The sequence below is a fragment of the Coffea arabica genome, chromosome 8c (assembly GCF_036785885.1).
Source record: "Coffea arabica cultivar ET-39 chromosome 8c, Coffea Arabica ET-39 HiFi, whole genome shotgun sequence".
Taxonomy (NCBI): Eukaryota; Viridiplantae; Streptophyta; class Magnoliopsida; order Gentianales; family Rubiaceae; genus Coffea; species Coffea arabica.
Window position 1 is genome coordinate 45888770 of NC_092325.1, and position 24494 is coordinate 45913263.

At 36.3% G+C, this 24494-nt stretch overlaps 5 protein-coding genes and 1 non-coding gene across 10 annotated transcripts; 3 read left to right on the forward strand and 3 right to left on the reverse strand.

The window, feature by feature from the left end:
- Positions 1-717: 717 nt before the first annotated feature.
- On the forward strand, positions 718-4208 carry LOC113705509 (uncharacterized). Its single transcript, XM_027227386.2, has 5 exons — positions 718-945; positions 1739-1811; positions 1955-2111; positions 2783-2842; positions 2975-4208. Exons 1-5 carry the CDS (start codon positions 863-865, stop codon positions 3856-3858), a joined length of 1257 nt encoding a protein of 418 aa, XP_027083187.1. The 5' UTR covers positions 718-862; the 3' UTR covers positions 3859-4208.
- A 1778-nt stretch (positions 4209-5986) lies between these two features.
- Positions 5987-10024, forward strand: LOC113707362 (plant UBX domain-containing protein 10-like). The gene is made up of 4 exons (XM_072063900.1): positions 5987-6914; positions 7921-8091; positions 8248-8451; positions 9660-10024. Exons 1-4 carry the CDS (start codon positions 6123-6125, stop codon positions 9888-9890), a joined length of 1398 nt encoding a protein of 465 aa, XP_071920001.1. The 5' UTR covers positions 5987-6122; the 3' UTR covers positions 9891-10024.
- Positions 10025-10317: 293 nt separating this feature from the next.
- Positions 10318-12378, reverse strand: LOC140013785 (protein LEAD-SENSITIVE 1-like). The gene is made up of 2 exons (XM_072063901.1): positions 12134-12378; positions 10318-11251 (listed from the first exon to the last, which is right to left on the reverse strand). Exons 1-2 carry the CDS (start codon positions 12225-12227, stop codon positions 10491-10493), a joined length of 855 nt encoding a protein of 284 aa, XP_071920002.1. The 5' UTR covers positions 12228-12378; the 3' UTR covers positions 10318-10490.
- A 1090-nt stretch (positions 12379-13468) lies between these two features.
- Positions 13469-13542, reverse strand: TRNAV-AAC (transfer RNA valine (anticodon AAC)). Its single transcript has one exon. It is a non-coding gene; the product is annotated as a tRNA-Val (tRNA).
- A 2075-nt stretch (positions 13543-15617) lies between these two features.
- Positions 15618-19648, forward strand: LOC113706271 (probable serine/threonine-protein kinase WNK10). 2 transcript variants are annotated; one of them, XM_072062536.1, is made up of 7 exons: positions 15618-16221; positions 17182-17219; positions 17365-17592; positions 17675-17895; positions 17969-18126; positions 18273-18666; positions 18756-19648. In XM_072062536.1, exons 1-7 carry the CDS (start codon positions 16111-16113, stop codon positions 19490-19492), a joined length of 1887 nt encoding a protein of 628 aa, XP_071918637.1. In that variant the 5' UTR covers positions 15618-16110; the 3' UTR covers positions 19493-19648. The 2 variants fall into 2 exon arrangements, with proteins under 2 accessions (XP_071918637.1, XP_071918638.1); XM_072062537.1 differs by lacking the exon at positions 17182-17219.
- Positions 19649-20752: 1104 nt separating this feature from the next.
- Positions 20753-22664, reverse strand: LOC113706272 (protein yippee-like At4g27745). 4 transcript variants are annotated; one of them, XM_072062541.1, is made up of 4 exons: positions 22478-22664; positions 22029-22101; positions 21764-21892; positions 20753-21250 (listed from the first exon to the last, which is right to left on the reverse strand). In XM_072062541.1, the coding sequence occupies exons 3-4, from the start codon at positions 21854-21856 to the stop codon at positions 21023-21025; spliced, it is 321 nt and encodes a 106-aa protein (XP_071918642.1). In that variant the 5' UTR covers positions 21857-21892; positions 22029-22101; positions 22478-22664; the 3' UTR covers positions 20753-21022. The 4 variants fall into 4 exon arrangements, with proteins under 4 accessions (XP_071918642.1, XP_071918641.1, XP_071918639.1 ...); XM_072062540.1 differs by having other exon boundaries at positions 22029-22152; XM_072062538.1 differs by having other exon boundaries at positions 22034-22101; positions 22478-22663.
- Positions 22665-24494: the final 1830 nt, after the last annotated feature.

A 24494-nucleotide genomic window follows, 5' to 3' on the forward strand; every position in this document is an offset into this window, starting at 1 on the left:
AGTTCCTATCTCCCAAAAACATAACAAAAAAAATTGTACAAATCATCTGTCATATATTAAAATCTCAGTTCCTCAGAATTAAAATCAACGATTTTGGTTCTTATAATAAATATAAAACCATCACCTTTGGTCTCTAATCAAACTCTGCAGTTGAATTTTTACCGGATTCTTTCAAGTCCCATCATCTTTTTCCCTGCGTTTTGTAGATTTTCCAGCCTAACTCATGGGAAAGTTATTTCATTAAATTTTACAAACTTTTTGGCATCAATCAAGTTCTCAAATCATTTCATACACGTCCCAATTTTCAAATCAAACAAAAATCGCCATGTAGGCACAAATCAAAAGGATCAAATCATAAATTCAAAACTCCAAATTTCGTACTCTTTTTTTTAGATAAGACTCAAACAAAGTTGCAATAAAATTATGTCCAATAATTTGTAGGATCCTAAAGATCAAGACCCATTAGAAATTAAAACCCAATAATCCACAAACAAGGGACCGATTTTCAGAATTTCACCAGAAAGTTGATAAAATGACCAAAAGCAAGTCCTTTTCATCTGTTAGGGACTAAAATCGCTTATTTAAATTCTAAGGGATTAAAATTTCATATTAAATAATATGTGAGAGAGAATTGGTGCAACTCTCTGGAAGAGGGCAAAAGAGCGGAAGGAAAAGTTGTCTTATAGTCCGTAATTTAACCGGTCGGAGTATAACTATTAGGACTTGCAACAAACACTAAGGAAAAGTTTGTTTGGAAATTTCTAGCAAAATCTGCAGTGCTCTCTGCCGGTGCCGCCAAGTGCAAGCGTCTGAACGCTGAAGCGACCACCGCAATCGCAATCCATTTGCTCTTCCCAACCCAATGCTGCCTGATACAATAATCACCTCCGACACGCCGTCGTCTTCATCCCAATTCAACTCCTCGTCTCGAATAATCTGCCGCGTGTAAAGCTCTTTACTTTAATTCCTACTTACTAAATACTTCTATGATCTTGTGCACCTTTTTTTTTTTTTTGTGTGTGTGAAATGGTATATTCTGGTAACATCCTCCTCCTGCTTTCCTTCTTTCCCTGCGGAGCGCCGATGTATCGGTTCCTCTTCTCTCTTCCCTGCTCACATACATGATACCTCTGGGCCCGACATGAGGAATTGAGCTAAATCACAGAGGCCAACTCAAGCAGATTGTGTCGCTTTGCTTGGTCTTTTCGCTGCTCTTTGTTAGGGATTGAAGGCCCTTGTTGTAATAAAAATGTTTTCCCCTTCATTTGTAGAAATTTGATTAATTTTATATGGAAAAATTTTAGTATAGGTGAAAAGTGTTGATATTTGTTCTGTAGTTTCAATCCAGGATAAGGCTTCTTATAGTCTTGAATGAATTTTGACCGCAATGATAGTACTCTAGAAACTGAGCTTCGGCAACTTCTTCAGCTTTCTTTCAATACTGTTCTGGGTTTGCTGTGGCTGATTTCTGGAAGATTTTTATGTTGGTCATGGTGTTGTTTGTGGTGCTTGTTGAGGAGTGCTGCGGTGGTACTCTTGTTGCTTGAATAAAGTACTTGCGATGCTAGTTTTGCAGGAAATACTTCTGAAAAAACTCCAAAAAAAATCAGTGAAACTTACAAATTAATTTCTTGGAAGTTTCGGAGAAAATTTTTTTTTCCTCATGGAAAAGATATGACGTCCTGCCAAAGGATCCTTCGTGTTATTATAAGCTAATATTGAATTTTGGGTGGTGCAGATGTCAAAAACAATATTCACAGTATACTTGCCCGCGATGCAATACTCGATATTGCTCCCTCCCTTGTTACAAGGTGTGTTAAAATCTAGAGATTGTTCAGGCACTTTCTTTAGTGAAAAAAGTTTTTTTTTTTTTTAATGTTAATTAGATTGCTGCAAACTATTCTGCTTTTCGTGTTTGTGGATTTTAGTTAGTAAAAGTACTTGATTCTTGCAGTCTCACAGTCTTCATTGCACTGAGTCCTTTATGAGGGAGAACGTCGAGGAGGAACTGAGACAGTTGCAGCCTGATGATGAAAGTAAACAAAAAATGCTGCATATCCTTAAGCGATTCCATTCGGAAGAGCAGGAGATGGATTACATGGATGAGCATGGTATATATATTGTTGTCATTAACTTGTTTTTTGTTTCTTAATGCTACTAATTTACTTTTCTCTGTTGCTTTTTTACTCTAAGTATCTGTTGCTATTTACCATTATTACTTCTTAAGTGTGTTTTGCTGGTCTCAGTTGGGTTGTTTTAGCAGTATAGGGTACAGTCAATTTGTTGTTGCTTCTTGACTATTTTTGTAAAGATTAAAGTGAATTGTGCTTGAAGTCTATATCGCCAGTTTACTTGGTGTGGTAGGTTTTAGTTATTTTCATTGACTAAAAAGTAGACAATATTATGAGAAATCATTATATAGTCGATCTGAAATTTATGGTGAATTAAATGAGTAATTTTTAGGAATTCTTGATATGTGGCTGCAACAGTATATGTAACAGTGCCAAATTGGACTGCATTCTGTTGGAAGGATGACCTTTTGGCAGCCTTGAAAAACTGCTTACTATCATAATTTAGTTGTTTAGAGTTGATAATTTGGTCTTGGCTATCTATCTGTGTGCCTCAAATTCAGTAGAACTTTTTGGAATGTTTGTCTGGTCCTTATTTGTTTTTGACATTAATAGTTTAGCATTATCATGTTACTTCTCACCTGCCCTTCCTAATGCTATTCTTTATGCTTTTCCAACCGCTTCCAATTTGCAACATATTTGAATTTGATCAGGTTCAGATTCAGACTCAGAGTCACTTTTCGCAGAGGAGACTGTTCAAAAGATTTTATCTGGTATGACACATGTGCACAGAGATTTTCATATAATATAATGTCTGTATGTAAAAACTTCCTTTGCTGTCTTGGAATCCTGTTGGAAACTCTACCCTTTTATGCTGATCCGAAATTCTTCCATTCTGTGTATAGGAAGTCAGGTAGGCCTTGATGATCTCTCTGTGGAAGAGCAGAAGCATTTCCTAAGAGCTATAGCCTCAGGAGAGCTGAGCAAACTGCTCAAGCCATGGGAGCCTTGGTGGTTGAAGCGTTCTGCTAATTATACACGTCTCAGCCAGGACGGAACCCAACTTGTTCAACCACTTGACAACACAGGAAAACTAGCTTCATCCCACGATAATATTGAAAACGATCAGATCTATGACATTCCACCGGGCCCTGATGCTCCTCTACCTTCTGTTAGAAGGCTTAGTGCTACTGAACCATCCCCTCTATTGACAGTTCACCTTGTTGACATCATATACAGTTACTGTTTTACCCTTCGCCTTTACAATGGGGATTGGTCGTCAGATTCCACAGGATCTGTGGAAGTTCTTCTGAGTATTTCATCTGTTTTGGGCCAAGGCGGGCAGCCAGAGACCGTGTTGGAAGCCCTGTCATATTGCTCGGAGCAGACCTGCTCTCCAGCATATAGACACATGGGTGGGTCACAGTTTGCACTGAACCTTATGGATGATGTAACTAGTGTACTTTATCTTGGGGGTGCTGCAATAGTCTGCTTGCTCTGTGATCTTCAGAGGCTGATTCAGGCAGCAGAGAAAGAGTTTAAGTCAGAGAAATCAGGAAAATCAAGAGGGTCGAAAATAAAGACGAAACTGAAGTCGGCTGAGCGAAAGGTTTACTTTATCAAATGTTGGGCTAATGAGCAGCCAAACGAAGCATGGTCTTCTCTAGCTGCTATGGTGAAGGCAGAGAAGAGTTCAGCTATGGAATATATAACCAGAGGAAGATATTCTTCGAAAAAGGAGGAAGGGTCTAAACCCAAAGACAAGCCAATGATTTGCGAGTTTCAGTAAGCTCCCGGACCTCTGATGAGTCTCTTTTATTTGTCCTGGTTACCTTGTTCGCCACTTCGCCCTCTTCAGTTGTTTCAAGTGTAGTCGATCCAAAGGAAGCAGCACAAGCTAGTGGCAGAATTTGGTGTAATTGGAAAAAGTTTAGGGTGGGGTGGTCTTTCCCCGGAAGACATTGTTCTTGTATATGTATTTGCAATTGCTAGTTGATTTACAACTCTGTAGATTTGGAATACCAGCTTCTTCCATGTTTAGTAGAGAAATGATTCGCATTTTTGCGGATTTTGGTTGTACATTAGAAGATTGCCGAGCTTATCTGATTTTAAACATGTCATCAGCCATCGGATTTCTAACTTTTGTGGCTGCTATAGATCTTGATACAATGTGGAAGGACCTCATTGAAGTTGCGTGCTTGCGTGAACAAATGAACGTTAAAAGGAACTCTTGAGCGCCGCTTTCGGAATTTACCTTCTGTTTGCTTTGTAAAGCTTGAGTTACAGACTATAGTCTGATGATGCCGTGGATAAGGTGTCGTCTCTTCTGTGCAGCCGTTGGTTTTCTGTAACCTAGCGGGCCGGAAGGAAGAATGTGAGCGGCTAAATCTGACTAAATGTATACCAGAGGAGAAAAGGGGTAAGAAAAAAGAAACACAATAGAGGTATTGAAATGTGTGCCAAAATAATTTTTGGTTTATGGGAATGCTTTGTTGAAGAGAATCAGCTACAGTCAGGGCAGATGCAGTGCCCGTGCAGGCTATAGTCGAAAGAGGTTCAAATTGCTGCAACCTTCTTAATTTAGAGCAGTTCTACTGACCAAAGTAAATTCAGTACTTCAATAATGATTTTTAGAGTAATTCTCTCAAGTCTCAGCCCACCATTAGAGAGTAGAGAGTAGGATTGGAATGAAAGACTCTCCACACATTTGGCCGAGCAGTCACCGTAACAAAGCCATTACCATTAATAGAGATGGCAAATCAACCCACTTAACTAGATTTACTCATACCCGCCCATGAATAGATGGGTATGGATATCTTAAATTTTTGTATATGGGTATAAATGGGTTACCCAATAATACCCATTTATTAAATGGGTATTATTGGGTAACCCATCAAATCCAATTAATCCATTTAAAATTCTCTTCCCCCTAAGTCTCTTCTTTTCCCCTACCTTTTTTTTGTCAAGTTTTTCATTTTGTCATGATGTTAACATTATTATTATTATTATTATTTGTTGGTTTTATCTTATTATTTTATTTTTTCTTAGTTTGTTAATTTGCTCATTTTTTAGCATTACCAATTTATGATAAATTTTAGTCTATTTTCTTATCTTTATAAAATAAAATTTTAAATTTATATATCAAAAAAATGTTACGGGTTCAAAATTTTTGGATTAAGTTTTTATATTAATTTTTATAGTACTTAATTCAAATTTTTATATTCGTATTATTCAATTATTAAATAATAGGTAATTTTGTGATATAGAGTATAAATGAAAAAAATTGGTAATTAAGTTTATTGAACATTATAAGTAAATATTTAAAACTAATGATGGGTACAAAGAGTGGTATAAATTGATAACTTAGTTTGTAAAAATGAATTTAAATAAGTTTGCAAAAAGTTAAAATAAATGAGTTATAAATGGGTAATTGGGTTACCCAATTCATTTTTTGACTTACCCATTTATACCCATCTAATTAAATGGGTATAAATGAGTTGACTCACTTATACCCATTACCCATTTTACCCAACCCAAACCCGCCCGAGTCACCCATTTTGACACCTCTAACCATTAATAACGGGTCTACTTGGTTTGATTGCTTTTTTTTTTTTTTTTTTAAATCGAAACAAAAAATCTGCGCTCAAAAAAAAAAAAGAAAAAGAAAGAATACTCCACAACATTTCCCAATACCACCACACAGAAATTTTTTTTTTTAAAAAAAAAAATCAACATAACCATTATCATGCCCAAAACCTATTCGAAAGAGTACCTAATAAATTTTTTTTTTTTTTTTTCATTATTAGTTTGCAGACAAATATCGAATTCCACCTCTTCGTTATAAATTTTTTCCTTTGGTTTTTGGTGTGGGAAATGAGCATAGACGCATTGGTTTGACAAATTGGCATGAACGAAGCGAAGTAGATTTTCGAATAAAGACAAAAACCAAATCAGTTAAGTTGATCAAATTTACATCAATCCCTCCTCTCTTTCCAAAACCCTAAATTCTTCCTCTCTTCTATCTTCCAAAATTGTAGACCGAAACTAACAAGAATGGGGGATGTGGCAGATAAATTGGCTTATTTTCAAGCAATTACAGGCCTCGACGACCCCGATTTATGCACAGAGATCCTCTCCGCTCATGGCTGGGACCTCGAGAAAGCGATCTCGTCTTTCACCTCCATCTCTAACTCCTCTGACGAGCCCACCGCCGCCGCCGCCTCCTCCTCCTCCAATTCCAATGCCCAGGAAGCAGCAGTGGTCTTACCGGCCACAGCAGCCTGGACCGGTGGGGCCCCCGGCTTGGCTTGGAAAGTTGTGACTCTCCCGTTCTCCATCATTTCCCGTAGTCTAGGATTAGTATCGGGAGCGATCGGGCTCGGGATGTGGGCCGCCAGCGGAGTACTATCTTATTCGCTGGGGATGATCGGTCTCAATTCGGGCCGAGTTGGGGATTCTTCGACAACGACCCCGTTGGTGTCTGTTTCAGCTGCGGTGTCGGAGGCTATGGATTTTGTCGCGAGGTTTGAAAGGGATTTTGGTAGGACGCGACCGAATTTTGTAGCTGAGGGTTTTATGGATGCACTACAGAGGTCTAGGCATGCGTTTAAGCTCTTATTTGTTTACTTGCACTCGCCGGATCATCCGGATACTCCTGTTTTTTGCGATAGAACGTTGTGTAACGAGGCTTTGGCTGCTTTTATTAACGAGAATTTTGTCGCCTGGGGCGGTAGTATCAGAGCTAGTGAAGGGTTCAAGATGAGCAATAGCTTGAAGGCGTCAAGATTCCCTTTTTGTGCAGTTGTTATGGCCGCCACTAACCAGAGAATTGCATTGCTGCAACAGGTATAAATTTGAATATTTCATGTCTTGAGTACTTAGTGCATTTAGATTATGGCTACTCAATAGGATGATGTCCCTGATCTATAAGACGTCATTTCACTTATTTGGATCAAAAGTATTGTACTTTTGTTAGTTTTGAGTTGGAAATTCCATTTAGTGCCTTTTTCTAGCTAGCTAGGGGTTTTGGCTTCCCTTCCTGAGCCTTTGTTTTCAAAACTATTTACATATGTTGACAGTTCCTAATTTGTTCACCAAACCCCTTCAAAAGTGCTGACACAGTAGGTAGCGGTTAAGTGGTAGAATGTAGAGGCATTTCCTTAGTCAGTTGATGATGCCTGTTTTTGCTTCCAACTCTTAGGAGTATATATCTGTGGTGCATTTGTTTTGTCGTCTATAAGGTTTTTCAGTTATTCCTTGTTGCGGCTGCAGAGAGCGTAATTTGTTTTGTTTGAAATTTTTGTTATTTCTGTCCTTGTGCAATTTTTGGTACAAACTCTTTTGCAGTTTCCATTAGGACTCATCTACTTTTGGTAAGGACAAAATATACGTATGGGTTTTAGTATCATTTTCTTGAGTTTTTACTGGTGGTTGAGTCTCTCTGCTTTTATCGTTAACCATGTTCAGTTGGGTTTTTATACCTGTACAAAATGGAGTACAGCTCCGCTGTGGCTTAGCTAATTACGTAGTAAATTGTGAGAGTTAAGAATTAACTGTCTGTGGGTTTAGCTGAATGGATATATAAGGTTTATGTTACTAACTCCAAAATAGTAAAAAATGGCTGGCTTGGGTTTTGTAATTTCGAAAGTACAGAGTCAATCCCAATAGCTTAATCTTTGGCCATAAGACCCTGCTTCAGTCCCAATTACTTCTTCCCTCTTTTGCTTATGTAGGTTCTTTGAATATCCTTGCCCCTTGTTGCTAAAATGCTAGCTCTATTAGTTGACTTCTTAAAATATTGAAGTTAATTGGTTAGGACTTATTGATCCGATCCTTATGAAAATGTTTGCAGATTGAGGGCCCTCAGTCTCCTGAGGAAATGATCAATATATTGCAGAGAGTGCTTGAAGAAAGTGCCCCTGTTCTTGTATCAGCTAGGCTTGATGCAGAAGAAAGAAGAAATACTGTGCGTTTAAGGGAAGAGCAGGATGCGGCTTATCGTGCTGCACTTGAAGCTGACCAAGTATGTTGCTTTTGGATATTTATGTTTAATTTTGATGGTTGTTAATTTAGTAAGCTTATTAGCGAGTTTCTGAATCTATCTGCTCCTCCATTCTTTTTGAAATTATGTTGTAGGGAAAAAAATCTCTAATCCTTTTGGCTGTTTGTCTTTTATCAGGCTAGGGAGCGGCAAAGGAGAGAGGAGCAGGAACGGCTCGAAAGGGAAGCTGCTGAGGCTGAAAGGAAAAGGAAGGAGGAAGAAGAGGCTCGTGAGAGAGCAGCACTAGAAGCTGCCGAAAAAGAAGCTGCATTAGCCAAATTACGACAGGAGAAAGCTCTTTCACTGGGTGCTGAACCAGAGAAGGGAACTGATGTTACTCAAGTAATCTTTTTTTCTTATCATCTTTCCTTAATTTGAGAGAACAGAATTGGGTCACTTTTCAATAATATCACTGGGCTCTGTGAACATTTTTACTGCTTAAGTGATGATTTATGCTCTAAGGGTCCGTTTGTTTCGGGTGAAAATGTTTTCCAGGAAAATATTTTCCTAATTTCCCGTGTTTGGTTGCACAAAAGTTACTGAAAACATTTTCCTATGTAAAATATTTTCACTCATCTTATGGAAAACAACTTCCCTTCCCAACTTCCTGAAGTTGTTTTCCGAAATGCATGCATCTTGCCTGTAGTATGTTCCAAACTTACTGAAATCATCTTGCAGTATGTTCTTTTTTTTTTTTTTAGTATAAACAGGAAGACTCGAACCCAATACCTCTTCCTTACACTCCCTTCCCCGTACCACCAAACCCTCCCCCTAGTATATTCAAAATAAAAAAAAACCTCATCCTACTCATCCTATGCTTGTAATTAATTATGTATAATAGGGACATTCTTTTCTAGAGAAACTTTCAGCAGTGAGAGTGCAAGATATATGTCACAATAAGCATTGCATGTGATTGATATTTGACACTAAATGGCCAGCAATTTATTTATTTGCTTAAGGAGATATTTTTTATTCATATATACCTTTCTCCAAGATTTTTTAAAGTTAAACAATGAGATAAATTTTCTTATTTTGCATGGGAAGAAGTATGTAGTTATAACGTGTAGAAAGTAAAGATAGAGATAAAAGTGAAAATATTTCAAAAGTTAAACAAACACCAGAAAAATGAAGTAAGAAAATATTTTCAATAAGCTAACCAAACACCTGAAAATGATGAAAGGGAAATGATTTTCATGGAAAATTACTTACACGGAAAATATTTTCCCAAGGAAAACATTTTACTTCCAACCAAACAGACCCTAAGAGCATCTCTTTTTCTGTCTTCTTTTTTTCCTCTGTCCCGTTTTAAATATTTATGAGCTTGGGAAATTGCAGCTGGTTAATGGATTTTAACCTGGAAAAGGCATTTGTATTAAACTTAATTAGCATTTTATTTCCATTAGACTGCTGTTTAATAGTCAAAATGATACGTAGCCATTTGTTACTCCTGTGTCTCATTTAATATGCTTCTCTGCCATCAAGATTTTTTTTTTGGATCTCTTGCTGGGAGTGATCTATTTTATATCCTAATTGTTCTTCCAATCATTTAGGTTTTGGTACGCTTTCCGGCTGGAGATCGCAAGGAAAGGAGGTTCCACAGTACTGCAACAATACAATCTCTGTATGACTATGTCGATTCTTTGGGCTGCTTAGAAATGGGCAGTTACTGCCTTGTTTCAAATTTTCCGAGAACTGTATATGGGCCAGAGAAGCTCACCCTTTCTCTGAAGGAAGCAGGGTTACATCCTCAAGCAAGTCTTTTTGTGGAGTTGAACTCATGAGGGCAAAATTGAACTTCTGGTGTTCAAATAGTTCAATATGGAATTCTTTTAGGATAAAATTTTAGTTGTACTTGTTTCCTTTGCTGCATGATTTGGCACTTTTGCAATCAAATGGCATCGTCATTTATGCGAGATGTTAATATTTTTTTTTTCTGGCATGTTAAATTTGGGGAAAATGTTGTTCGATGTTTGAAAGTGTAAACAGGCAAGCATCTTACCAATTAAAGGACCTCACCTCCGTAAACAATTGATCCTTGTACTTTCTGATGGTGATTTCTTGTGAATTCTGCTTGAGTTTTCACCGTACAGATATTCAGTTGATGCCCAACAACTCTTTGATACTTTTTTTTATTGGCACATCTTTGTACACTGGAAAACGTGGATGTTACCTGCCTTATTTTCGACACTTTGAGAAGAAAGAAGCAAGAAAGCAAAAGCAAGTTGTTGCCAGGCTAAATATAAAGCCTCTCGAAATAAACAACAGACTTAAATCTTTCATCTTTCTAACATGCTAGTACTATGCTTAAAACAGAGGATAAGGCATTCGATGTCCCGGTCGTTCGAAAGGGTTTTTGAGTTACTGCTCTCAACGCGTTATCACTAGCATTGCCTCTTAGAAGCAGGAAAATCCGATTGCTCAGACTCAAGGGGCCGTTTATGGGATTTAACATGATGATTAGTAGGTTTATTTGGGCCTTCGATGATGCCATGGAACAAAACCATATCCTCTACTTCCGCTTTGACGACATCAGTTCTCACCCCAATATCCGTAGCATATCGGCTCAAACAGTATAATCCAGCTCCAGCTGCTGCTATGCAGATCGGGCTAGACATGAACCACCTAAGTGGTGAAGAAAGAACAGCTGCCAGCGGAGCACATGCGACACCAGACACCTGACCACTCCTTCCAGGAGCAGTTTGGTCATGAATGAGAAGACCTGTTTTACAGTATAGAGCAAAATCCTCGCAGTTATTCTCAAACAAGCTGTAGCTTCCAAATCCATTATGAAGGAGATGCATGGCCCTGTGAATCACTGTTTTCGGTGCATCAGAGTTTGCTACCGTACATGTGCCACCTCGAAGTTTCACAACAAAAATAAGTGGGCTGATTCCGTACTCAAAGCGACACAATGATCCGCCACCAAGGAAGCAATCCAAGCAAGAAAGAACAACCCCACTTTGAGGTTGACGAAATCCACAGTCGGGCATATGTAGACAGGCTGGCAGCTCTTTTGCACGCGGAGCAGAGTACAGAGAAGACACTTCACCTGTACTTGAAAAGCTGATGGAGATACCACCAGTTGAGACTTTATTTTCTTCACGAGTGAAATGGACGACTTTGTTTCCACCAAGGTAGATGCCTGCAAAATAGCAAATGGGAGATAAAGGATCCACTAATAATAATATACAATTGATGAATTCTGAAGATAGACTAGTGTTTAACCAGCAAATGGAAAAAGTACCAACACAAGTAGAGGTCACACAAGTTCAACAAGTGTACATCTTTAGAGAGGCGCATAGGAATGATGGTGCATTGATAGGAAGATTATCAAAAGCAAGGCAAACATATGCATTTTGATAAATAGCAATATAAATGTTGGAGGATCTCGGACAGAATGGCTGTTCCGAGCCCTAATCTGCAACCAAGGGTACTGGCGGACGCATGTCCTGGATTCATGTCTGCGTGTTCAGTACTGCATGAATCGCACAGGTCAACAATACCATCAGAAGACAGTGGGGCAGTTCTCAAACGACAAGGAATACGAAAAGAGAAATCCACAATCATAAAACAGTATAATTACCACACAGATCTAACAAACACCCTTCGAAGCCAACAAGTTTACAGCAGACTGAGGCCATAAAAATTCCTTTAGAATCTCTACAAGTGACGTAGAGAAAACGGCTAATTACAAGTGATGTTGCACTACACTGGTACTAGTTAATTTAAGTATCTGTTCCCCCATCTTATTTCAGATCGTACGTAACAACTTGAAACTGCAAATCCTCTTTCTGTCAACCATATGGATCTTATATTCGACGAAGACTTCTCCTTTTTGTTAAATTTCCAATAAGAGAGGGGACAAAATATCGAGTCGTCGCATGGAAGAAAAGAGCTACTGCTCAATGCCGTGGAAGCCGGCAATAACGTCGAGAAGACGGGGGAAAAAAGAAAATTAATAACGTATATATATATTGGTGACAATGGTGATTGAAAGTGGAAAAGGAGAGCGGAAAACAATTACCATGGTGAGAGTAACTAAACCCGGTTTTCCAAGTATAGATGTGGTCACCAGCTTCAATGTCGCTTCTTTCTACCTTGTGTGAGAGAAAACCCATCTCGGAGTTGAGTTCTGTTTTGAACTTAAACCAATAGATGGATCAAAGAGATCCCAAAAAAAGGAGGCCAGGAATTCTGAGAGACGGACATTAGCTAGGGAGTTCAGATTCCAACGGAATCGAAAAGAAGGAAGAGAAAGGTGGATTTTCCTGCGTTTGGGACCTCCAACTCCAAGTGAGACGGAAAAGAAAAGAAACGAACGGATTTTAAAGAATTCCAAGCGCTGCTACAGTGCAACATTTTTTGCAGACCAAAACGGACGGAAAGCAAAGGGAAACTGACGGAAGCTTACAAAACTTTTTCAAATTGTCCATTTTATCCTCACAAAACTATTGAATGAAATTTTATTGATATATTTATCCAAAATCATTCCATTTCTTTCCAAAACTCTCAAAAAACATTAGAATTACTTCTCTTCTCTTCTCTTCTCTCAGAATTTAAGTTTTCTCATCATCCTCTCCTTTCTGTCCTAAACTCACAAACTCGCTATGAAATTTGCAGAACCCAAAAAATTTCACCAAAAATGGAAAAAATATATGGGATAAATTTTATAAATCTAATATATATGGGGAGGCAATTTACACACACGTACATACATGCGTAGGAAAGATCATAATAATAGTATTAGCAATATAATATCAATAACACAGACTACTGTTATAGATTGCTGTTATAGACTATGCATAGACTATGTATGACTTAGTAAACAAATCTTATAATCACAAATTTCCTATATAATAAAACTACGATAACCTAAATTCAATAAAATTACTAAAATCTTAACTTACCTATAACATTTCTAAATAATAATATGAAAATTTCTATTTTTAAAAATTTATAAGGTCTTAACTTAATGAAAACACTGCTAACATAAAAACTATGACAATAAGAAGACTCATATTTGTAGACTAGATAATTTCCTAATAAAATACTTGGAAAAAAAAGGGCACTAGTGTGGTAAAAAAAAAGGGCTATATAATAAAACTAATATAATTTGAATCCAATAAAATTACTACAATTTTAACTTAACTAAAACATTTCTAAATGGGGAGTAATATGTAAATTTCTTTTTTGTTGAAAATTACTAAAACCTTACCTAAACTAAAGCATTGCTGATATAAACTCTGATAATAATAAGGCTCCGACTAGATAATTTCTTAATGAAATACTTGGTAAAAAAAAGTTGCTAGTACTATGGTAAAAAATACATGGGGAAAAAAAGGAAAAATGGTAAAAGTGGTGGCGTCGCCCGGACTTGAACCGGAGACCTTCAGTGTGTTAGACTGACGTGATAACCAACTACACCACGACACCTCGATGGCAAGGTACCACGGACAATTCTAGTTCCGCCGCGGCGAATGAGGGTTTTAGTTGAGTTCAAGCTTCACTTGTTTCTTTCATAACCTAAAGAGGAAGTGCGTCTCCAGTCAAGTGTTTATACTTTTTATAGTACTCATTTGCTAATATTTTATTATCCCAAATGCAATATAATAGAATGGCCTACTAAGTATTGTTTGGGCATGTTACAATTTGAAACTTGCAAGTTTTCCTAGTTAAATATTATATTATACTAGAAGTAACCGGACTATGCAAGCATAGTCTAGGCCCATCTATAAAATTATGGTTAAAATTCATTACACTATAATTTGCTTTCAAATAAAAAGAATTATAATTGTCAAAAAATGAGTCTAAAAAAGTTTATATATAGTGGAATGTTTCAAAAGTTTGCTCCAACTTGCTTATTGTGATGCAATGGAGACATATACTATATTGTATGGACAAACAACAACAAAGAATTCAAAAACCAAACACATGAGAAATGTAAAACCAGTTCAATATTAACATAAATGATATATACTTCATAAAACTCAAGTATCATGCCATTATAATTACAAATGCATAAAATTTCACCATTATTTCTTTTTCAAACAAGATACCACCATCATGTAAAAATTTATATCCTACAAATTCACAATAAAACTTGCAAGAAAGTTGAATGAAAGGCTTTTCAATGCATAAAAAGGGTACAAAAATTCAATACCAAAGAACTAGTAAAGGAAGTGCAAGATTCAACTATGCATTAAAAAGGAACTAAAACATTAGAATTGCAAAAAATAAATTTTGCATTTAGATTTAAGACAAACCGCACAAAAGGAAAATCGATTTGCAGAATCAAAATAATGGAAGGCTTAATCAATATCAAGGAAATAATGATTGTTGCGACACCTCTCCAGGTCAATAATAATTATCTAAAAAAATAGTAAGAAAATAATCTTAGTATAATTAATTATAACGAAAAAATTTGAAAGGGGAGATGAAGGTTAAAAGTAAAGACAGAAAAAGGAAAAAAAAAAAAAAGAATTGGAAGGAGAGATATTTATGACTTTTGACTAATAAAAAAAAATAGTGGAACAAAACTTCAACTACAATAAGAAACTGACACTTGTCAAAATAAGAGACTATACACTTGACAAAAAAAAGAGGTTGCTATAGTAACCTTTCTTTCTTTTTATATACAAGGTAGATATCGACATCAGAATTTTGGAAAAATCATAAGAGTTTATTTGGATGATTTATTTGAGATATTTACTATAGCGCTTTTTGTGATGTGATGTATGTGAGATAAAAAGGTGATTGGGATTTGTGAGGTAAAATTTTTTTTTTTCCAAATTCTCTCTATCCAAACTCAACTCATTGCAATTAACGAGTAAAGAATTCAGTTGTTGTATGAGAAGCAAGGGGTGTAATGGTAGCAAAAATTATACTATATGCTACTGCTATTTTTTGTCAAATCAAAGAAAGAGGAAAATTAAAGAGCTAATTCCATTCCTTTTTCTCAACCACCAAAGCACTCCATAATGGATCATCACCCCAATCGGATCTAAAATTCAATGCCTGCCCCTGAACCACCGGCTGGCTGGCACCGGAGGAGGAGCCGAGGAGTCTTTGTATAAAATATTATTTAAAATAATTAATAATATAATACTTTTTATAATTATATATGATATACATAAAATAAAAAGGTAATTTAAAAAATGTACTTATAATGTGATCAGAATATTATTCGAGCAAATAGGTTGTGATTTTTCATAAAAAAAATTTTATATTTTTTATTAATATATTTGTCAAATATCATTTTACCTTGCATGCATATAGTAAATTTTTTTTTACGAAAACTACTAAAAATGGCAATTCAAACCGGAACTGAGCTGTCCAAACACATTAATATTATTTACATTATTATCTTCACATGGAAAGAGTAAAAGAAAGATCACCTGTCCTCCTTTAAAAAAAAAAAAAAAAAAAAAAAAAATCTTTAACCCAAAAGGGAGATAACCCCACAATTTATTTCCAAAAGAATCCCTTAACACTGGACAAATTCGTTTTCATTTTCAGGGGCTTTATATTTCTTCTCCAAAATTCTCTTCTATTTTCGGTCATCTTTCCCTCAATCACTCTCTCTTTCTCTCCTTCATTTCAGGGGCTCAAGTTTTAGGGTCATTTAGCCCTAATTTGTGCCCCAAAAGGTCTCTCATTTAGCCCTTTTTCCATCAGTCCTTCAGCTATAAATACCTCAATAGATAGCTATATGAAACATAAATTCTTTTCTGGAAAATGGCAAGGATAATTGGACGAATTGCGATTTGGAATTTCAATCTTACAGCGTTGCAAATCAATTTTCATGGATGTTCGGATCGTTTCGTATCTGCCGTTGATTCATTTTCAGCTGCCTGCGAGGCATTTTCTGAACATCGTCGTCCTCGTCTTTGATTTCTTGTAGTTCTTAATTTTTTCCTTTCCTCCTCAGTTGTTGGTTTTTTTCTTTTCAAAAAATCAAAAGGAGAGAGATTTTGGGAAAGGTAGATTGGGTTTGTTACGGAGATGAATTCTAGGGCAGGTTCGTTTTTGTCAGCGCCAAATGCTAAGCTGAAGTTGGAGGCCAGTGAGAATGATATTATTTTAGAAGTTTCCCCCGATAAACGATATATTCGGGTACGGTTCGGGTTTTTTCTGTGTCGATTTCAGCTACATAGATATTTTTTTTTTTTTTTGCAACTATTTCTTTTTCTTGAATGTTTAATTGCTTCGTTTGGTGTTTAATCCTGATGTTAATTTTTTGCTAGAGTGATTTCCATTTTACTCGTCTTATTGAAACATTTTGGTGGATCTATGGATTATTGAGCTACAGGTGTCGGAACTTGACGCCATCAACATATTCATCTTAAGTTTATGGATTTTCTTTAATGTTACATTATTTTTTCTTCTGAGTAGTTTAAGGCTGCTTATTTTATCTGTGAAAGTTGGAATTTTAATCATATTCTTTAGGAATCTTGTAGCTTGTAGTGAATCATATACATTTCCAATTGGAATCCAGTTCCAATTCTGATAGAGAATCGAACGAAGCCTCTGTTTAAGTAGGCAAATCGCTAAGGAAGACTGATTTTCCTTGTTGATGTCTTGTATGCGTACTTTGAATTCATTTTAGGCTCATGGAGTTTGATCGTGTAAACTTTACTGCCGAGAAGGAAATTTTGAGCAACCAAGAATGTTAAGAGTTTATCCTATAAAAATTTGTGCTTGTGATTTAGCTAAGCTCATTCTTCACCCTTTTTTTGGTGAGTGGTCTGTGCCTGTATGGGTGCAGAGATCGTTAGAGGTCTAGCTAACTTACACCTGGTATCTTGTCAACACAAACAAGGCCTAGGTCCCTTTACAAAGTTGTGCTTCAGTACATTAAACTCAACTTTAAATGTATTTGATGGTAGAGGATGTAAGTGCTAGCACTCGCATGCTCTATGGTGTTGTATTAACTTCAAATTTTTGTTGTGCTTATCTTATAGTAGCTCAAATACTTGCTGGTTCTCATGGTGTTGTTCTTTTAAGTTACATCTTTAGCTACTTTTTTTTGACTTAGCAACTCCATCACAATGTTTCTTTGTTTTTCTTCTTCAGTATAATGAAATCTTGGGGAGAGGAGCATTCAAGATTGTGTATGGTTCCTAGACCTATCTGTTGTCTGTTTGTTTGCAGATTACTCAGTTTATGGATGTGATCTTAGTTTCAGTTTGACCAATTTCAACGTCCACATGCTGTTGCAAATGATTTTTTTTTTTTTGGTTTCCTTCTGCTTTCTAGTTATAAGGGGTTTGATGAAGTAGATGGAATTGAAATTGCGTGGAACCAAGTAAGCATTGACGACGCATTGCAGTCTTCAGAAAATCTTCGAAGATTATATTCTGAGGTTCACCTGTTGAGAACATTGAAACATGAGAACATCATGAAGTTATATACCTCTTGGGTTGATGATGAGAACAAAACAATAAACATGATTACTGAGTTGTTCACTTCAGGAAGTTTGAGGCAGTGAGTACTGTTGTTCTTTTCCCATATAAACGTCAGTTTTCTTCTTGTTCTCTAATTCATTTGGTTCATTATGGGAACTTAGGTACCGCAAGAAGCACAGAAATGTCGAGCTGAAGGCTATTAAGAACTGGGCTAGACAGATACTGCAAGGCTTACACTATCTCCACAATCATGACCCACCAATCATTCATAGAGATTTGAAGTGTGACAATATCTTTGTTAATGGAAATCATGGAGAAGTTAAAATTGGAGATTTAGGCTTAGCAACAATGATGCAGCAGCGTACTGTGCGAAGTGTTATTGGTAATCTTTTCACTTGCATTAACAATGTTGTAACTGTGACGCAAGTATAGTATTTTAATGCTTTTTCTTCTAGGCACTCCTGAATTTATGGCTCCTGAGCTCTATGAAGAGGAGTATAATCAACTTGTTGACATCTATTCTTTTGGCATGTGTTTGTTGGAGCTGATAACCTGTGAATATCCATACAGTGAATGCAAAAATCCAGCTCAAATCTATAAAAAGGTCACTTCAGTAAGTTAACCAAATTGCCAAGTTTCTCCATGTAATGTGTATAATTTAAATTTTTTCTATGTTTTTAACCTAGCAGTAGCTTCATGCACATCTTTGATATTTTGTTAAATTGTTCTTTTAATGTAGGCTAATATGTTTTACTCCAGGGGATAAAGCCAGCTGCGCTTGGTAATGTTAAGGACCCCCAAGCAAAGCAGCTCATAGAAAAATGTTTGCTCCCAGCAGGTCAGAGGTTGAATGCAGCAGAGCTCTTGAAAGATCCGTTTCTTTCATCTGAAAGTTCAAAGGAGTTACTGTGCAATCTTGTGCAACCGCTTAGTATTACATCCAAAGCAACGAACTTTTGCAAGGCTGATTCTCTTTCTATGGATATAGAACCTACATACAGAAATGTGTCATATGATGCCTGTGGAGAAAGCACAATTGAAACCCATAACGTAATGTTGCACAGATACAATAGCAGAAATGAATTTAGATTGCAAGGGGAAATTCGTGATTGTCATTCCATATCATTGACGTTGCGCATTGCTGACTTTCATGGTGAGGAACTCAGCTGTTGCCAAGGTATCAATACTTCTTAAAAGCAATACTCTATTCCAAAAAGTTAAGCTTTTGTTTGTTTTCAACAGGGCGGGTAAGGAATATCCACTTTATGTTCTATCTGGATGCTGATACTGCGATTTCAATAGCTGGCGAGATGGTTGAACAGCTTGGTTTATTGAGTGACGATGTCTTTCTCATAGCGGAGTTGATTGACTGTTTAATTTTAGAAATGGTACCCGACTGGAAACCGTCATTTGAAAGTTTGGCTGGAGTAGGCGACTTAAACAAGAAGTCTGGCATATGTCAAAATGGTCACCTCTCAACAAGCTACAGCATAGAACGGGGATCGAAGAGTATGCCCTGCCGTGAATTAATCGAACCGCATGCTTTTACTGAATTCATTTTTGTTGACAGACATGATGCTGAAGAGTCAGTTGAAAAGTTATCAGAGCACGATCAAGGATTTACTAATTCTTTGTGCAGTTCTGGTTTAGGCATTGTTGCGGGGTGCAAGAAATATGGCGCTGAGGTTTACGACGGTAATATCAGTGAGTCTGTGATGAGTGAATGTACAAAGAAATCAGGGTTGTCAATTGTCGGTTCTAGCAGTGCAATATCTAACGATATGTGCTTCAGTTTTTCTTCTGCGCTTCTGAATGACAAAGACTCAGAAAAAGATCAATGCTTAGATCTGAACCTAGAACTGAATGCAATAGCTGTTCAATACGACCAGTGTTGCCATGAACTTTTAAGGATGAGAGAGGAGGCAATGGCAAATGCTAAGAAGAGGTGGACCACAAGCAAGAGGATGCCTGTTTCCTGATGTATATTACTTGTAGGTTTGTTTTTTTATTTCTGTTATATGGGCATTTAGTTTCTTCTTTGAACAAATGAGAACAATTCTTTTCAGGCAGATAAAGAAATCTGGCTGGGATCAAATGTGTTTGTAAATAATAAAAAAAAATGCTTGTTTTGGAAATTGTTTCTTTGCAACATCTTTGTTTTTCATTTTTGGGTTTGTTTCTTTTGTGTTTGTACAGCATTATGTACATTTTGTTTTTGGGCATTAAAATGAAAACAACTCCCTTTTCCTGAACTTCTGGGAATCTATCTGATCAATAAAACATGCTCTGTTTTTGGTTTAGACAGGTGTCTCCTTTTATTTGCAAGAGTGATTCTCCGTATATTGCAACTTGTTCGTTCTCAAGACGTTTGCAACCATGGTACTGAGAAACAGGAGCCAATGCACATGAATCGAGAACACTGGAATGATTTCTGTCATTTTCAGTGAAACCTGAAATTAGTTCAAGATTCGAGTTTGGTTCAACAAAATGGTTCTTATTTCAACAATTCCCCCGAAAAGGAAACAAATTAAGAGTGATCGGCTGTGACTTTGAGTCATGTCAAAATTGAAAGAATTAAACTTATCTCTGACCATAACAGTTCAATCTCGATAGAGATCCTGTGATGCTTGGCTTTTTAAGACCAATATATTATAATGCAAAAGAAGCAACTTATTACTGAGGATTCAAGAACGGGAGCCAGAGCTTTGAATAGCCCCACAAAACTGAAACCTGTGCCTGCCAACTCTTGGGCATATGCCTTGATTCAATTCGTTGCCAACTCTACACACTTCTACAGTATGTTGTCTCAACTTGAGACATTATCTCATCTAAGAGTTAGCTGATTAGTAACAAGACAAAATTACATTCACACACTCCTATTATCTCCAGTTTTCACCACTTCTCCAGGACAAGTGTATAAATACAGCAGACAGAGAGAATATGTCCTATGCTAAGATGTAAAAACTCGAGGGGGTCATTCCATGAAGATGATCTGTATTGGGTGTTTGGGCCTGACCATCAAATTTCATTCTTGCTGTTACTAGGCAAATTCGAAGACAGCTATTAGCTATTAGCGAATGAGAATAACTTTATCTGAGGCAGTAGAATTCTCATTTTTAAAGTAAAATTTCCAGGCTGAACAACTCTCCTTGCCAGAAGTCTATGATTATGGAAGATGAAAGGTGCTAAGACAGAAATGATCATGGCATAGAATGCAAATTTGGAATATCACCATAGAATGAACTAAATCTGGCTTTCCCATTAAAAGGGAGGATACAAGTTTATTATTTCAACTAATCAAGGGAGCACAAAGATAGAGATATTGAATATGACGTATTTACATACGAATCCCATTATCTCCAAAATTGTCCAGAGGAAATCCAGAAGATATCCACAGCAACAAACAATGAATCAACAATTTGAATTGATGAGAAATTGTTCGATACATATATGCAGCCATTATCAAACTTGCGCCCATATTTCATACAGAGGACAATGGCTAACCTGCACTACCAGTTTTCCTTCACAATTTTTGACTTTTCAAGTATAAACTTCCCTTCCTTGTACTTCTGTGTTTCTTCATAAGCTCGTTCATATTTCCAACCCAGCACCTCACGGCAATCATTACAATAGACATCAGCGACCGTGTGGAGCCCGGTCATAAGCTGCCTATCCTCTTTAGGCCCCACAACAACATTCATTGCATGGGAGAATAGAAAGGCTCGACCATTTCTTCCCTATTTCATAAATAGCAAGCAATATTATAGGACAAATACCAAGAGATATCCTTTAACTAATAATTTACATCTCCCAATACAGTCATACTTGAATCTTTCCATTGATCAACGAAGTATAGATTGAAGCTACAATTTCAAAGGAACAAAGCTATATATCATGTCAGCTATCTTGTTTGAGTTGAATTGTAATTTGAATTCGATTCAAGAAGCATATTCTTGGGCAATTGTGTGAATGCCCCAAATCATTTCTTAGAATGACTTCTGATCACCAATTTTAGGTTACAAATGCACAGAAATCTCTTTGCATCTAAAATTTGTTTCAAAAGAACTGCATAGAGGAGTTTTTAGAGCAGCCTCTGAAGTGTAAGCATCCAATACTCAATTTGAATGTTCCTCTTACTGAGACTACCCTACGGAATAAAGCAATCTCAAACACCCCCAATAAATAGATTGAAGATCATATTTTTTTAGTGTCCACACAATAGTTATTTCACCGAAAAGATAAAAATTGACCTGAAATGCTTTGGAAATGACATCATCATGAAGTGCAACTTGATTTCTACAATTACAGCAACTGTACAATCGTGGCCCCATCAACTCAGCCATTGACAAGCAAGATCAACACCCACACAAAAGAAGCAGCTGTAAATCAAGATCATCATGGCTAAAACAATGAAAACAATGAAACAATCTAGGCAAAAAACTGACATATAAAAATCAAAACTTGCATAGAAATGCATAACAACAATAGTATGAAGGCAGGCAAGCGAGAAAGGACCTCACATTTCTGCCAAAATTCAAGCGAGCGTTCCAAATCCTATACCCTTAACCAAAATTCTTTGACTGGATATCTGCTAACAACAGTCAAACAAGAAACAGCAGCTCAACACGGTGATCAATACCTAGATTGCAATCAAAGGAAAAGCCAATCATGATGAATTGAGTAAAAACATACAATTAGCTATTAAGAAGTGAAAAAAGACAATATAAGAAGAAAGTGATAGCGACAGAATCACATGTTTAAACAAGAAATATTTGATAAAAATATACAACCCGAACAATAAACAGAAAAACCCAATTGCAAACACTAAGTCATTAGCTAAAAGAAGTTTCAATATGAAAATCAAGAACTTCAGCTACGAGTTTTAACAGATGCTGGTCCTTTCCTCCCTCTTTTTGTTCGGTTTCTTCATGTAATTAAGGAAATAAATGCAATTATGATCTAACCTGACCATTGTGGAATGATTATGTGGGGATCAGTTGAAATTTGTGGGGGGATCGTACGTGAGAGAGAAGGAGAAGTTAAGCGTAGAGAGGAGGAAGAAGTTAGGGGCGGAGGTTTTCAGAGGGTTTGGGAACTGTTGAGGTGTGTCGGAGTTTGGTGAGCTCTTTGATTAGAAGATGACAAGTTGCGCCACAGAAAATATATAGTAGCTGTAATTTGTTAGGACTTGATGAAATTAGACCCCCAAAAAAAAAAAAATTCAACGGCAAAAAAAAAAATTCTTAATATAAATCATGTGTATATGCTTATCAAACTCAAGGTTAGCTGAGTTGACAAAGTCAATTTAAAAAAAATAAATAAATAAATATACAAGATTACAGTAGTATTACACTGGTTGTGTTTGGATTGCATTTTTTAGAATTTTTTGTACAAAAAATTACTGTAATGATTTGATATATATAAAAAAAAAAGATAATAAAAAAATGTGATCACGAAAAATAACGCAATTTTCCGATGAAAAATGGCTATCCAAACAAGGCTAGTACTCATTTTAGGGAAGGCAGTTCAAGCAGAAATGTTTTGCTCAACTCAACAAAATAAAATATACGCTCAATTTTTTGGAATGTAAATCACTTTGAATGTAAGGTAAGCATAAAACAAATTTTTTTAGATCCCATATATAGTATTAGAAACGGTATACATAATGTAATGTAATGTAATGTGAGCTTTATAATTTATTTTGGACTAATCTTGACCTTTTAGCAACCGGGGATTTAAACGAGTGTAATCAAATCGAACGTTCTAATGTTCAATCTTTTAATTTTTTTTAACTAGTTTGAAACTTGTTCAAATTCAGTTTGTTTATTTCTGAATCGAACTTGAACGAGCTTTTTTTATCGAGATTAAAAGATATCGAATATAAAATTTTGTTCAAATTTGACTTGACCAATTGTCGAATCAAACTCAGACGAGTTCGAATCAAGTTTGAAGATTAAATAGTTTGGTTTATCTTTCGACCTTATCAGCTAACGTGGCAATTGTCGCTACCCGAGACTCCTCAATTTTCGTTTTAACCAACACTAACTGTGCAAATGATGAGAAATAGTAGGAATAATAACCTACAAACCGCAAAAATAAGCTACTAAATTAGAAAAAGTTACTTACAATACTTTGCCTAATTAGTGGAACTCCGAACCTTAAATTGCCAGATTCAATGGAAACATAAAATTGTTGAGATAAGCCGGAATACGACGAGATGATGAATTCGAAGCATCAAATGCTTTCAGATCAAGTATTGATCAATTATGTGATTCATTCCTCAATCCTTCAAATAACCGGATACATAGCACTAACCTGATTCTGAATTGCATTTCATGTATTCATCCCACTATGTACACGATATGCCGTGCTTTGTTTATTTATTTATTTATTTTTGCAGTTGCACATATTTTCTTGTACATCTAAATAAACAAAAAAGAAAAAGGTTTACAGCTTGATAAAAATAAAGATCAGTTGCTCCAACTTTAAATGGTCAAAATTTGTTCTCAAAAGGTTACTTCACATGCCATTGCCTCCTCGTCAAGGCTCCAGTCTTCTTTTTGCCTCGTGTAAAAGCTGAAGACATCATTCGAGCGAACCATGAGCTCCCTCTTTATTTGAGAATAATCATAATTAAAAAGCGACATAATTGTGTGTGTGTGTTTTTTTAAAAAAAAAAAAAAAAAATTTAAGAACGTGATATTCAATTGTCACTGTTAAGGGGTAGAAAGTACAGAGCAAGAAATAATTGTGTGTGTGTGTCCTCTTTGTTTCTTTAAGTTTAAGGGGAGGAGGAAGGTGATACTCGAGCGTTTTTGTGCTTTGGGAGATGCCTTTTCTAATCTTGCAGCTTATCTTTTGCAGCCTAATGATTTTTGAACCATTATTGCTTGGCCCAACAGGCGTATGTTGTCGGATGATCAAGTTCATTATTTATGCATCTCCCAAGATTTTGTGATATGCTGTTGAAGGAAACGAGCA